This window comes from Callorhinus ursinus, unplaced genomic scaffold, assembly GCF_003265705.2.
Source record: "Callorhinus ursinus isolate GAN/ISIS: 27379988/994484 unplaced genomic scaffold, GSC_fseal_2.0 scaffold1, whole genome shotgun sequence".
Classification (NCBI taxonomy): Eukaryota; Metazoa; Chordata; class Mammalia; order Carnivora; family Otariidae; genus Callorhinus; species Callorhinus ursinus.
The window spans coordinates 142,897,100-142,909,262 of NW_027397063.1; the positions used below are offsets into that span (position 1 = coordinate 142,897,100).

The 12,163-nt window shown below is 44.3% G+C and overlaps 1 protein-coding gene across 1 annotated transcript in view; it reads right to left on the reverse strand.

The window, feature by feature from the left end:
• Window positions 1-343: 343 nt before the first annotated feature.
• The window catches only part of STAC (SH3 and cysteine rich domain), a 159,049-nt gene continuing 147,229 nt past the window's right edge, over window positions 344-12,163 (reverse strand). Inside the window, exon 11 of the mRNA XM_025871031.2 lies at window positions 344-2,940. Within this exon, the coding sequence (XP_025726816.1) occupies window positions 2,842-2,940 (99 nt within the window). The 3' untranslated portion in view covers window positions 344-2,841. The remainder of the gene's footprint in view (window positions 2,941-12,163) is intronic.

Here is a 12,163-nt window from a genome sequence, read left to right on the forward strand (position 1 = left end):
AAAAAAGTTCTATTCTTTACATCCTGAAGCCCTGAGGAAGGTTTAATCAGTTCTTCACTTCAAATTCACCTCGACAGAATCCAAGTCCTACAGCACTGGTGATGGAGTATAGGGCACAGCATCCCTGTTCCAGTTAGATATGCCCCCTCCCTTAGCTGCAGGCAGGGGCAGGCGGTGAGGGGGCACAAGGCTGTTCTCTCACACTATGAAGAATATCCCTTCAGGCTCCCCCCTTTTCCCTTCATATTAGCACTTCCTCTCCAACTCTCTCCCTCTCCAGAATCTGTCTCTTGAGGCCTTCATCTCACTCCCATTCCCAAATTGTGGATCTTCTCCTCGCCATTTCTTGAATCTTGGAAATCTTCAGGGCTTGCTAGGTCACAGCTGTCTTTGTCCTTGCCACTTCTGCAGACAGGCAGGAGGAGAATAAATGCTGTGGCTCCTAAAGTCTGGGTATGTATGTGTGTGCGCGCGAACATCCATGGCAATCTGCACCGAAGAACAGCTTTTTCTCTGATATCTGCAAGACTCCAGATCTTTAAGGAACACCAGATATCTTGCATTGGGAGGGTTCATTGTCCACCAATAGTTGATGTTTGTAAAATCTTTTGGGCCTCCTTGTGCAGGATGTGTGTTTTTTCTCCTTTCTAACATTGGCTCAAATTATGAGTCCCTGCTCTAGATATCTATTTCTGTAAAACAAATCACTCCAAAACGTAGTGACTTAAAAACCACCAAATCAGATTTATTTTGTTCATAAATCTATCACTTGGGCAGGCCCAGCAGGGATGGCTGCTGATGTCCGGGCTCCCAGCTGCAGACACATGTGGTCTGTCCACTGGGCCTCTCCCTCATGGTGGCCTCAGAGTAGATAAATTTACATGGTGGCTCAGGGTTCCAAGGGCGAATGTTCCCAGAGAGCAAGACAGAAGTTTCAAGGACTTCTTTGGCCTAGCCTCAGATGTCATGTGGTAGGACTTCCGCTGTATTTTATTGGTCACATAAGATCAGTCCTGATTCAATGTGGGAGTGGGCTACACAAAGGCGAGAATATCAGGATGTGGGGGACCACTGGGGGACCACCTTGGCTGCCTACAGCAGCCTCCTTCTATTCGGTTTCCAAAGGCAAACTGATTTTTTAATGCAAGTTAAATTTGTCTAGGATATGACACCACTGTACCCAAAAACTTCAGTGGATACTCCACCAGAAAGAAGAGATCAGGACACACGTTTTCTATGCTCCTCCCAGCCACTGTGGAATCCTCAATTAGAGGCAGAGAGTGTTTGTCCTCTGGCATTCCATTTTAGAGAACGGCAGTCGTATTATCCACCCTGGTTCTCGGTACACTCTTTGACTCTGTACACTCAGTTTTGCAGGTTGTACTGGAGAGGGAGAAAATTCTGGATGCTGGCTTTAAAATGATAGTAAGGCAACCAAACTACTGTTAAACCAGCAGCCATCCCCTCTCACTCCCAACATCATGCTGAGCAGTAACAAAAGAAATAAATGGAGATTAATGATACTAGGGTTTGGGAAGTAATGCTTACATGCATAAGATGTACCCACTTAAGTCTTTTAAAAACCAATTGTTCTAATGCTTTTATTGCTCTGTAACAAAATAAATTGAGCTGACATTGATCCCAAGGTCACTGTGAATTGAAGTTCAACCATATTAATGACTAAGTAATCAGATGCAAGTTTGAATGCTAGGAGGAGGCTTGCGGAGGAAGGCATCACAGTATATCGAATGCTTGTAAACATTAGTACAAGTGTAGAGTAAAAGAGACTCCCCTACTTGATGCTAAATAGGACCCAAGTTCCTCTACTTTCTGAGGGATGAAGCACTAAGGATTCGTTTCCATTTCACATCTGCTAGGGTATAATATACTGCCCTAAAGAAGAATGGATTTTGATTTGGCTACTTTTCTCCTAAGATGCTATTGGTTCTCCTCCATGTTTCTGGTTCTCTGCAAGGTGGGCTGAGCCTCCAAAAGGGGGTCCTCCAGGATGGCATGAGGGAAAATGCTGCCCCTTGTACAGAGGACGTGAAACGAAAGGGGCTCATTGCTGGGACTTTTTGCCCCATTCTCTTTCCCAGGTTCATCTCTGCAGGGAAGTGCTTCCCTAACTGAAGGGGCTGCATAATCTTCAATAAATCGGGCTCTCTGCCCCATCTTACTCCCACTTTGCCCTCTGTATCGGTGCCTCATGTGCTTCTCTGGCACCTCTGTCGGTAATTAGAACAGCAGCTGGTGCCACCAGCTCAGCCCTCACATCTCATGGCACCCCTAGGACTCACTCGGAGGACAGAAGAGACAGTGCAATCACAAAGTGAGGGGGCTGCGGGGAGCCCTCCCATGTTGGGGGCTGGGAAGCAGGACTTCCTGATGCTCTGCAGAGAGACCGCAAATGTGATGATGCGGATGGGCGAGCACTGGGGACACGCGTCTGGAACCAGAATCACACTTGGCTGTGGGGATCCGAGCCTCGCACTGGGCCCACGCCGTGAGCTGGAGCACACTCCAGTGGGCTAACTTACATCACATGGATGGGGATGAGGTGGGCCCTCAGGGACAGCTGTGGCTACCGCCCTGCCGCTGCTGCCACCTGCACGGCACTCAGCTCTCTCAGCTTTACCCCCACCTTGGGCAGCCCGGCAATGCTGTGAGATGGGGCCTCTGTCTTGTGGCTGGTACCCCAGTCTCAGATCCGTGAGTCTTGTCTCACTGTTTCCCGGGGAGGGGGGGCGGGTCAGTGTGGCAGCTCCTCTGCGTGAACACAGTGTGAGATGAGGCATCGCAGCGGAGCCCGGCCACTGCAAAGGCAGGAGGGGCCAGCAATCAGATGTTTTCTAGGACATCCAGGGGGACGAGGCCTTTCTTCTTTCCACTGAGGACTCTGATAAAGCCGTCCTGCTCCTCTTCGGAAGTCACGCAGATCTGAATGCCATGGAAGAAAACATCAAAGTGTCAACAAGGAAGAAATTAGGAGCTGCTTGAATCACTGTGGACTGAGGCCAGGAGCACCAAATTGGAAAAGAGAGAGCAGTTTCAGGTGGGGGGGAGGGGGGAGACTGGCTCTGTAAGAAAAAGGTTGAATAAATATTAGGCAGCACCTGGGTTTGGAACTAGGCCCAGTTGCTGAATGTTTTCTGAGTTTTATGAATGAAGATCAATAAAATAGGATTAATTATATTGTGTCCCCCTGAAGAGTCCCTATGAGGACAGAATGATATAATGCTTACCAGAAAACTTAGCATGTGGCATGCAATGAGTCCTCAGTATATTATTATAAAGATCCAGATGAATAGCTGGCTCCTGTCATGTGCTTGGAAGTTTATACATATCATATCAGGAAGTCAAAGGAAGCTATTCCATTCCTGGCCCCTAGCAAAGCAAACAGATGCTAACATCTCCCCTCACCCACCTGTGCTGGACTTAACAAGAAAGTGGTTAAAATCCATTTGAATACCCTTGGCACTTATCACTGCCACTTACCACTGAAGGGCATGAAGTGTGGATATGGTCAGATGGTCATATGGTTTTTGCAAAGAGCTGATAGGGTCTTGTGAGTTTCACCCACTCAACCTGCTTCCATGGGTGGTAGGTTATGTCTTAGGTTGGATTCCCTAGAAACAGAACTTGAGACATGAATCCTTGTGAAGTGGCTTGTTGAGGGCATGCTCTCAGGAGGTGGGAAGTGAGAGAAGCACGGGGGACAGGGGAAGGAGCTGAGCAAGGGTGAGGTCTCAGTTGGAGATGAGCTTCAGCCTGATCCCACAGGGAGCTCTGGAGCATGAAGTACCCCGTGGAGTGGTCCCACCTCGAGGCAAGGGGTCTGGCCTCTTGGGCCCCATGTCAGTCATTGACCACTGGCTGACGTGGGTGTGAGAGGTGTGACCTGTCAGGTGAGGCAGCTCTTGGTCCTCAGAGGGGCATTAGCTGGGTAAGGGGCAGCTGTGAATTGTTAGCTGATACAGCAACCAGGAGATGGGTGTACCCACCCAGTGAAGGGGATGTGGGCAGAGCATCAACAGAAACCATATCACATGGAATAAGGGGCTTTAACAGGACACTTAAAGAGCTTCATTTGTGACTCCTGGGGTTTGGGACATACAACGGACTGGTTTCTGGTTCATGTTTCAGAAACTCAACTGTGATGAACTTGACTGGAAAGAGGCTCACACCGGGAAGTAAAGAGGAGTTAATTTGTAAAAAGAGAAGATGTGTTGACTGTTTCCCAAAGGCCAGAGGTGAGCTGAGGGAAAGAAATAGGCTTGGGGCCATGTTAGATCCTGCTAGAGCCTGATGGGTAAGGTGGCTGCCAAAAGGAGGGTGAACCACCTGATTTTCAAAGGCTAAGACCTGTCACTGCCCATGCCAGGAACACCACAGACAAGGGACACTCGTGATAGGCAGGTCGTAGAAGAACCCATAAAAATGCCTTGAGAGCAGGATTTACCTTTAAAACCTGTCAAAGACTGAGTTTCTCCCTTATTGAAATATGCCCCAAATTCAACAATCGTTACTAAACAGTCCAAACCATCTGCATCAGTAGAAAACTTTACACCTGTTCCCTTGTGCAGATTTGTTCTGGATGCTTATTTAAAAAATGTCCAATTGAAATATTTAAATAGAGAAATGAATATGAAAATAATTTACTGACATATATACACATAGATGTTGTTATCATGTTGATGTTGAATACAGAGAACACTTGGGCAAGGAATCAGACAACTGAAATTCTGGTGAGAGCTCAGAGCCTTACACCGTTACCCCAAGCCATAGAACAAACAAAAAAATGATTGCAGTTTGGGTCTCCATTAGCTTCTTGGGTCATTTTCAGAGTTTTCCTGGTTTACATTAACAGTAAATTTCAGTTTGTCTAATAAGAGCCCACTGACAGTTGATGCATGTCCATATACACTCCAAACCTATATTTTCTCTTTTTCTCTCTAAAGATTTCATTGTGGAAGAGAAAAAGTGCTTGGTAGAGGCAATGGAAGAGTTGTTGGCAGGTGTCTCAAAAATAGGAGGCTAAGATGTACAAATGTTCATGCTTTGTTGCATGTACTGACTTGTTCTGCACCTCCTAGTTGGCATCCCTGTAGTGATTTGATTTGGGGAGACCTTCCAAAGGACGAGGAGTTCTGTACCCACCATGCACTGCTTGGACAGTCTTGGGAGCAGACAATGGGTAAAGAGATGAGGAAGCTAAAGGAAGTTGAAAAAGATGAATACAAAGGGTTGAAAATAGGCCTGTACTCTTCCCAGAAATGAAGGGTCTAGGATGTAAAATTCTGATGGTACAAATAGATAGCTTATCAGGCTTGAGAACCTGCCATTTTAGGAAGCAATAACCAGGTTGGAAAAATTTCCTTTCATTTTGAGATGGAATGGAAAAATGAACCCAGAAGATTATGGGTAGAGAAGGGTGGGAGGTGAAGGAGAATCAGAGGAACTCCTTTGCTTTGGACGGTCACGAATAGGGTAACCAACTTGTCTTGGTTTGCCCGGGACTTTCTCAGTCTTTGCACTGAACATTCTACATCTCAGGAAATTTCTCAGTTCCAGACAAAGTGGACAGTTTATTATCCCAGCAAATGTTTTACTGGACAGGCCACATGAGAGATGCCCCCAATGTCTGAGATCCTTTAATTCTCCACTTTCTGCGTTTACTCATTCATTCATTTGCTCATTCATTCATTCTTCAAGTTTTTATTGAGTGCTTGCTGTGTGCTAGCTACCACTCCAGAAGCTGGGAAAAAAAAAGGCAGATCCCTGCTCTCATGGAGCTTATTGGGCAGTACTGGGAGAACAGACATGTGTGATGAGCACAAGGGCCTTGTGTGTTTTAATCACTGATTATTTAGTGAACAACATTTAGTAAGCTGACTACATAAATCATTAACAATTTTTGAATGAGTTTCTGAACTCATGAGGGAGAGGGTCCCTTTGCTGACCTGACCTATCTCATTGACTGGAACTGGGGCACTGGCCAACTACTGAAATCATTACCAGCAAGGATCAATTCAATTAGGATTCTCCTGAGTCATGGAAGGTAGACCTGGACAAGAGAACAAAAATCAGGGCTCTGCAGTGTGGGGAAAAAGGCAGAGATGACTACCAGTACCAACCAACAGTTGGGTGTTGGAGGATTTTAAGTGGAGGAGGAAGATAGCCAGATATATATAAACTGGTTCCTTTTCCTCTCCTGTCCTCTCCTCTCCTTTCTTCTCTTGTTACCTGATGGCCTTCTTCCTTCTCTCTCCCTGCCTCCCTCTTTCCCTCTCTTACTTCCTTCCTCTCTTGCTCTCTGGACAGCCAGACTTCTGAAGACTGGACTGATTTCCTTCCTACTGCTGACAAATCCTGGGTTGTCCACCCTGCTTGCTGACAGTGTTGCAGACTGCCTGGGGGACATCATGTGTGCAGCAGGGATGGCCTGGGCATCTCAGGACCAAGGCGGATGCAGCATATATGGAGCAGCAACAACAGCACCCACCATACTCAACACAGCACCTCTAGCAGCCTAGTGCTTACCTAGCCATCCAGCTTGGCTCCTGCCAGCCCCAGGGCATCACTCAGACTTGGTGTTCTTTTTTTTTTTTTTTTTTTGAGAGAGAGAGCACACATGCACTTGCAGGGAGGGGGGACAGCAAAGGGAGAAAGGGAATCCTACCCTGAAGCCGACTCCCCACTGAGCGTGGAGCTCTAGGAGGGGCTCCAATCCCAGGACCCCAAGATCATGACCTGAGCCAAAACAAAGAGTCAGCCACTCAATCCTGATTGAGCCACCCAGGCATCCCACTTAGTATTTGTTATTAATGATAACCCCAATCACACGTTTCTGCTCTGGTTTCTGCATTTATGGCTTTACCCACCGTCCTGCTCTCACTCCCCCTAGTTCTTCAGGACTATAGGAGTAGACCAGATTTTCCCCATTCTTGTCTCCCCTTGATATCTGGTTGCTGACCTACTCTCCAGCCCTCTGCTTCTCCTATGTTGCCCCAAATTCTGCTCCCTGCCAGTTAAGTGCCCCTCTTGGCTCAGTCCCTTCCTGGTCCTTCCTACCTGGCTTAATCCCTATAGTCTAACCCACTTCTGGGAGCACATATGCTAATAACATCTAAGGTCTCCCAGGCCTTGCCTCCAAACTCATTAACATTCAAATGGGCTGCCACTTAAACTAGATGAGCAGTCATTTTATTTGAAAAGATTTTTTGCCTAGCTTCTGGACTGTCTTCCCTCAAATTACCTATGAAAAGATAGGGGGTGGGGAGGTTGAATGTTCTAACACTGAGCACTGGGACTGGCAGCCATTCCGGAGGCTGACAGGCATTCCCCTACAACCACTGGAGCTCAACTCAATTGATGACTGAAGCAAGTTGTACTGCTGGATCTAGGATGAATCTTCCAGCCTAAAACACAGCTCTTCATCCAAAGTCTGCCCCAGGCACAGAGATTCCGCAACTGCCCTGAGTAGAAAGCTGGACAGTCATTTCTATCTTACTACGGGCTCTACTTTCTAATATAGTCAAAATATACCCTTTCCTTCTTACCCTACCCTCCTCCTAATCAATGCCTCTCTTTCTACATTAATTGGGAAACTGTGGTCCTCCAAAAAGAGGAAATGACAGGAAGTAGGGGCATATCAGTGTCTCCTGGGAGGTAAGGTCTCAGCAAATAAAACAGTGGGTGGGAATGGAGACAGAAAGACCATGGGATCTTGCATGAAGGAGGAAGTAGCTTTGCATGTGTTCCAGGAGTTGAGAATGTTGGGAAAAAAGCAATGGCAGTGGCAATGACAGTGGAAAATCCTAACTTGACCCAGCAGACCAACATTGGATAAACGCCTCTCAGATAACAGAAGTTAGCACAAGAGCCGTGCGTTATTACCTGCTCCCCCAGCTGAGGATACCTGAAAACCCATGAGTGCACGCTGAGTTGGACCCACTCTGATCCACTCATCTTTCAGCTGGAAATCCTCCGCTCTGCACCAATCTACTCTTTGTTCTAGGATAAGTAAATCATTTGTGGCAGACACTGTCGGTTGATATCAATGGTCATAATCTGTTCTTTTCCCATGCAGCAGAGCCCAGACTTTTGTTCAGTTGTCCATTCCTACCCTACCTGACTCAGGAGAATCCTAACTGTCCGAGTCTGTTTTGATTCTCCTTGCTAGCGATTCCCATGGGACTCAGTTCTAGCTAATGAAACAGGATGGAATATCTTCTAGGGGACTTCTGGGAAAGTCTGTTTTCCTCTTAAAAGAGATACATTAAGAAGAAAATTTCCTTCTTCATCTGGAAGGGATTCTTGTAGTGGCTGCAGCCATCTGTGATCACTAGAAAACGAGGCTAATATTTCAAGGATGGCAGAGCATAAGGGTGGAAGATCTAGATCCTGACCATGGAATCAAGCTGCTGAATTATGAATCCCAGAACTTCCCTGTATCCAGACCTCTCATTATGTGAGTAAAATCTACCTTATGAAATTGACTCAACTTGAGTAACCTGAGATGTGTATTAGTTCGCTCTTGCTGTTGTAACAAATTACCACAAACTCAGTGGCTTTAAACAACCCAATTTATTACACTTCTGTAGGTCTGATGTCTGGTGGGCTTGGCTAGTTTTCACTGCTTTGGGGTTCATAAGGCTAAAATCAAGGAGTCAACAAGGCCCTATTCTTTTCCTTCCTTCCTTCCTTCACTTCTCTAAGAGAGGATTAATTCTAGGTTCATTTAGGCTGTTGCTAAATCCAGTTCCTTGAGGTTGTAGGACTGAGTCCCGGTTTCCTTTGCTGGCTGTCAGTCAGGGATCATCCTCAACTTCTAGAGGCTGCTTGCAGTCCTTGACTTGTGGCCCCTTCCTGTATCTTCAGATCCCGTAAGTGTGGGTTGAGTCCTTCTCACATTTAATCTCTCTCCAACCTACCTCTCTGCCTCATCTCTCTTCTGCCCCCTCCTGCTATCTCTTTCTGACTCCAGCTGGATATACCTCACTGCTTTTAAGGGCTCAAGTTATTGGAGCTGGCCAGCCCACACAATCTAGGACATCTCCCTATCACAAGGCCCATAACTTTAATCACAACTGCAAAGTCCCTTTTGCATGAAATCTGGATTAGTGTCCTACAGTTGCTGTAAGAACTTACCACTAATTTGATGGCTTAAAAGAACACAAAGTTATCTTGCAGTTTGGGAGATCAGAAGTCCTCAAATCAAGATAAAAGCTGGGCTGCATTTCTTCTAGAGGCTCTAAGAGAATCTGTTTCCTTACCTTCAGCTTCTAAGAGGCATTCCCTGGCTCCTGGATCCTTTCTCCATCTGCAAGGTTAGCAGCATAGCATCTTCAAATCTCTCTCTCTCTCTCTCTCTGACCTCAGTGTCTATCCTCCCATTTCCTTCTCTGACTCTGGCCCTCTTGTCTTCCTGTTCTAAGGACCTATGATGACACTGGGCTCACCTGGATAATCCAGAATAATTTTCTATCTCAAGATCCTTAACTTCACCACATCTGCAGAGTCTTTCTTGCCATGAAGCAACATATTCAATTTTGGGGATGAGGACATGGGGCTCTTGTTCTGCCTACCATGGTGAAAGGATCAAAACATTCTGTGGGTGGAAGGGGTTTGGTTGAGAAGAAAACATTACAGACAATACACATTAAATTCAATCTATGTTAGCAGCAGTGGAAGACTGTATTGAAACTTCAGAATATTAAAGGAAGTGGGGCACTATCTGAAAATGTTCTCTCAGGAAGAAGTAGAGAGTGATGAAGTGGAAAGCAATCAAGAAGTTAAAACTATAGAGGATCACAGGGGAAGAGAGGAAAAAATAAAATAAGACGAGACCAGAGAGGGAGACAAACCATAAGAGACTCTTAATCACGGGAAACAAACTGAGGGTTGCTGGGGGTGGGGGTGGAGGGATGGGATAACTGGGTGATGGACATTAAGGAGTGCATGTGATGTAACTGAGCACTGGGTATTATATAAGACTGATGAATCACAGACCTGTACCTCTGAAACCAATAACACATTATATGTTAATTGATTGAATTAGAATAAAAATTAAAAAAAATAAAACTAGAGGGGAAATATGGTAAAATAGAGCCAATCCAACCAAAGAATTAAATTCCCAAAGGAAGAAGCATTAAGATAAAAAAGGAAATGATAAACTGGGGAAATTTTGGCCACATATGGTAGACCAGATGTAAATATTTTTAAAAGATAGAGAACAGTGTAAGAAAATAGGCAAATTTTATAAACAGATTATTCATAAAAGGCATACAAATGCCTGATTATGTGTGATAAAACTTCATCCTCCTTAACCATCCAGGAAATGCAGATTAATAGAAATGTTATTGAGCTATCAAAATGACAGACATCAAAAACAGTAATGTTTAATTTTGGCAAGGATGTGGGGGTCACCTGAGTATTCTCATAAACAGCTAACATGGGTAGAAATTGGCACAACCTTTTTGGAAACAATTTGGTCATATGTATCAAAGCTGTAAAAATCTTTTATCTATTTGTCTATAAATTCTAAAGTCTATCCTAAGGAAATAATCAGAATTATAGCAAAAGATTTTGGTTTAAACATGTTTGCTGCAATTACCAATAGTTAAAAAAATTAAAATGGCGATTCGGGGTCTTTTATGATTCCATACAAATTTTAGGATTGTTTGTTCCAGCACTTTGAAAAATATCATTGGAATTTTGATCGGGATGGCATTGAAGGTGTAGATTGCTCTGGGTAGCATAGACATTTTAACAATGTTTATTCTTCCAATCCATGAGCATGGAATATTTTTCCATCTTTTTGTGTCTTGTTCAATTTCTTTCATGAGTGTTCTGTAGTTCCTAGAGTATAGATCCTTTACCTCTTTGGTTAGGTTTATTCTGAGGTACCTTATGGTTTTTGGTGCTATTGTAAATGGAATTGTTTCTCTAATTTCTCTTTCTACAGTTGTGTTGTTAGTGTATAAGGAAGCATCTGATTTCTGTGCATTGACTTTGTATCCTGCCACATTATCGAATTGCTGTATGAGTTCTAGTAATTTGGGGGTGGAGTCTTTTGGGTTTTCCACATAAAGTATCATGTTGTCTGCAAAAAGAGAGAGTTTGACTTCTTCTTTGCCAATTTGAATACCTTTTATTTCTTTTTGTTGTCTGATTGCTGTTGCTATGACTTCTAGTACTATGTTGAACAATAGTGGCAAGACTGGGCATCCTTGACATGTTCCTGATCTTAAGGGAAAGGCTCTCAGTTTTTCCCCATTGAGGATGATATTCACTGTGGGTTTTTCATAGATGGAGTTTAAGAACTTGAGGAATGTTCCCTCTATCCCGATTTCAAGCTATATTACAAAGCTGTGATCACCAAGACAGTATGGTCCTGGCACAAAAACAGACATATAGACCAGTGGAACATAATAGAGAACCCAGATATGGACCCTCAAGTCTATGGTCAAATAATCTTTGACAAAGCAGGAAAAAACATGCAATGGAAAAAAGACAGTTTCTTCAATAAATGGTGCTGGGAAAATTGGACAGCCACATGCAGAAGAATGAAACTCGACCATTCTCTAACACCATTCACAAAGATAAACTCAAAGTGGATGAAAGACCTCAATGTGAGACAGGAACCCATCAAAATCCTAGAGGAGAACATAGGCAGTAACCTCTTTGACATTGGCCACAGCAACTTCTTTCAAGGTACATCTCCAAAAACTAGTGAAACAAAAGCAAAAATGAACTTTTGGGACTTCATCAAGATAAAAAGCTTCTACACAGCAAAGGAAACAGTCAACAAAACAAAGAGGTAACCCACAGAATGGGAGAAGCTATTTACAAATGACACTACAGAAAAAGGGCTGGTATCCAAGATCTATAAAGAACTTCTCAAACTCAACACCCAAAAAACAAATAATCAAGTCAAAAAGTGGGCAGAAGATATGAACAGACACTTGTCCAAAGAAGACATACAAATGGGTAACAGACACATGAAAAAGTGTTCATCATCACTAGCCATCAGGGAAATTCCAATCAAAACCACATTGAGATACCACCTTACACCAGTTAGAATGGCAAAAATGGACAGGGAAAGAAACAACAAATGTCGGAGAGGTTGTAGAGAAAGGGGAACCCTCTTACACTGTCG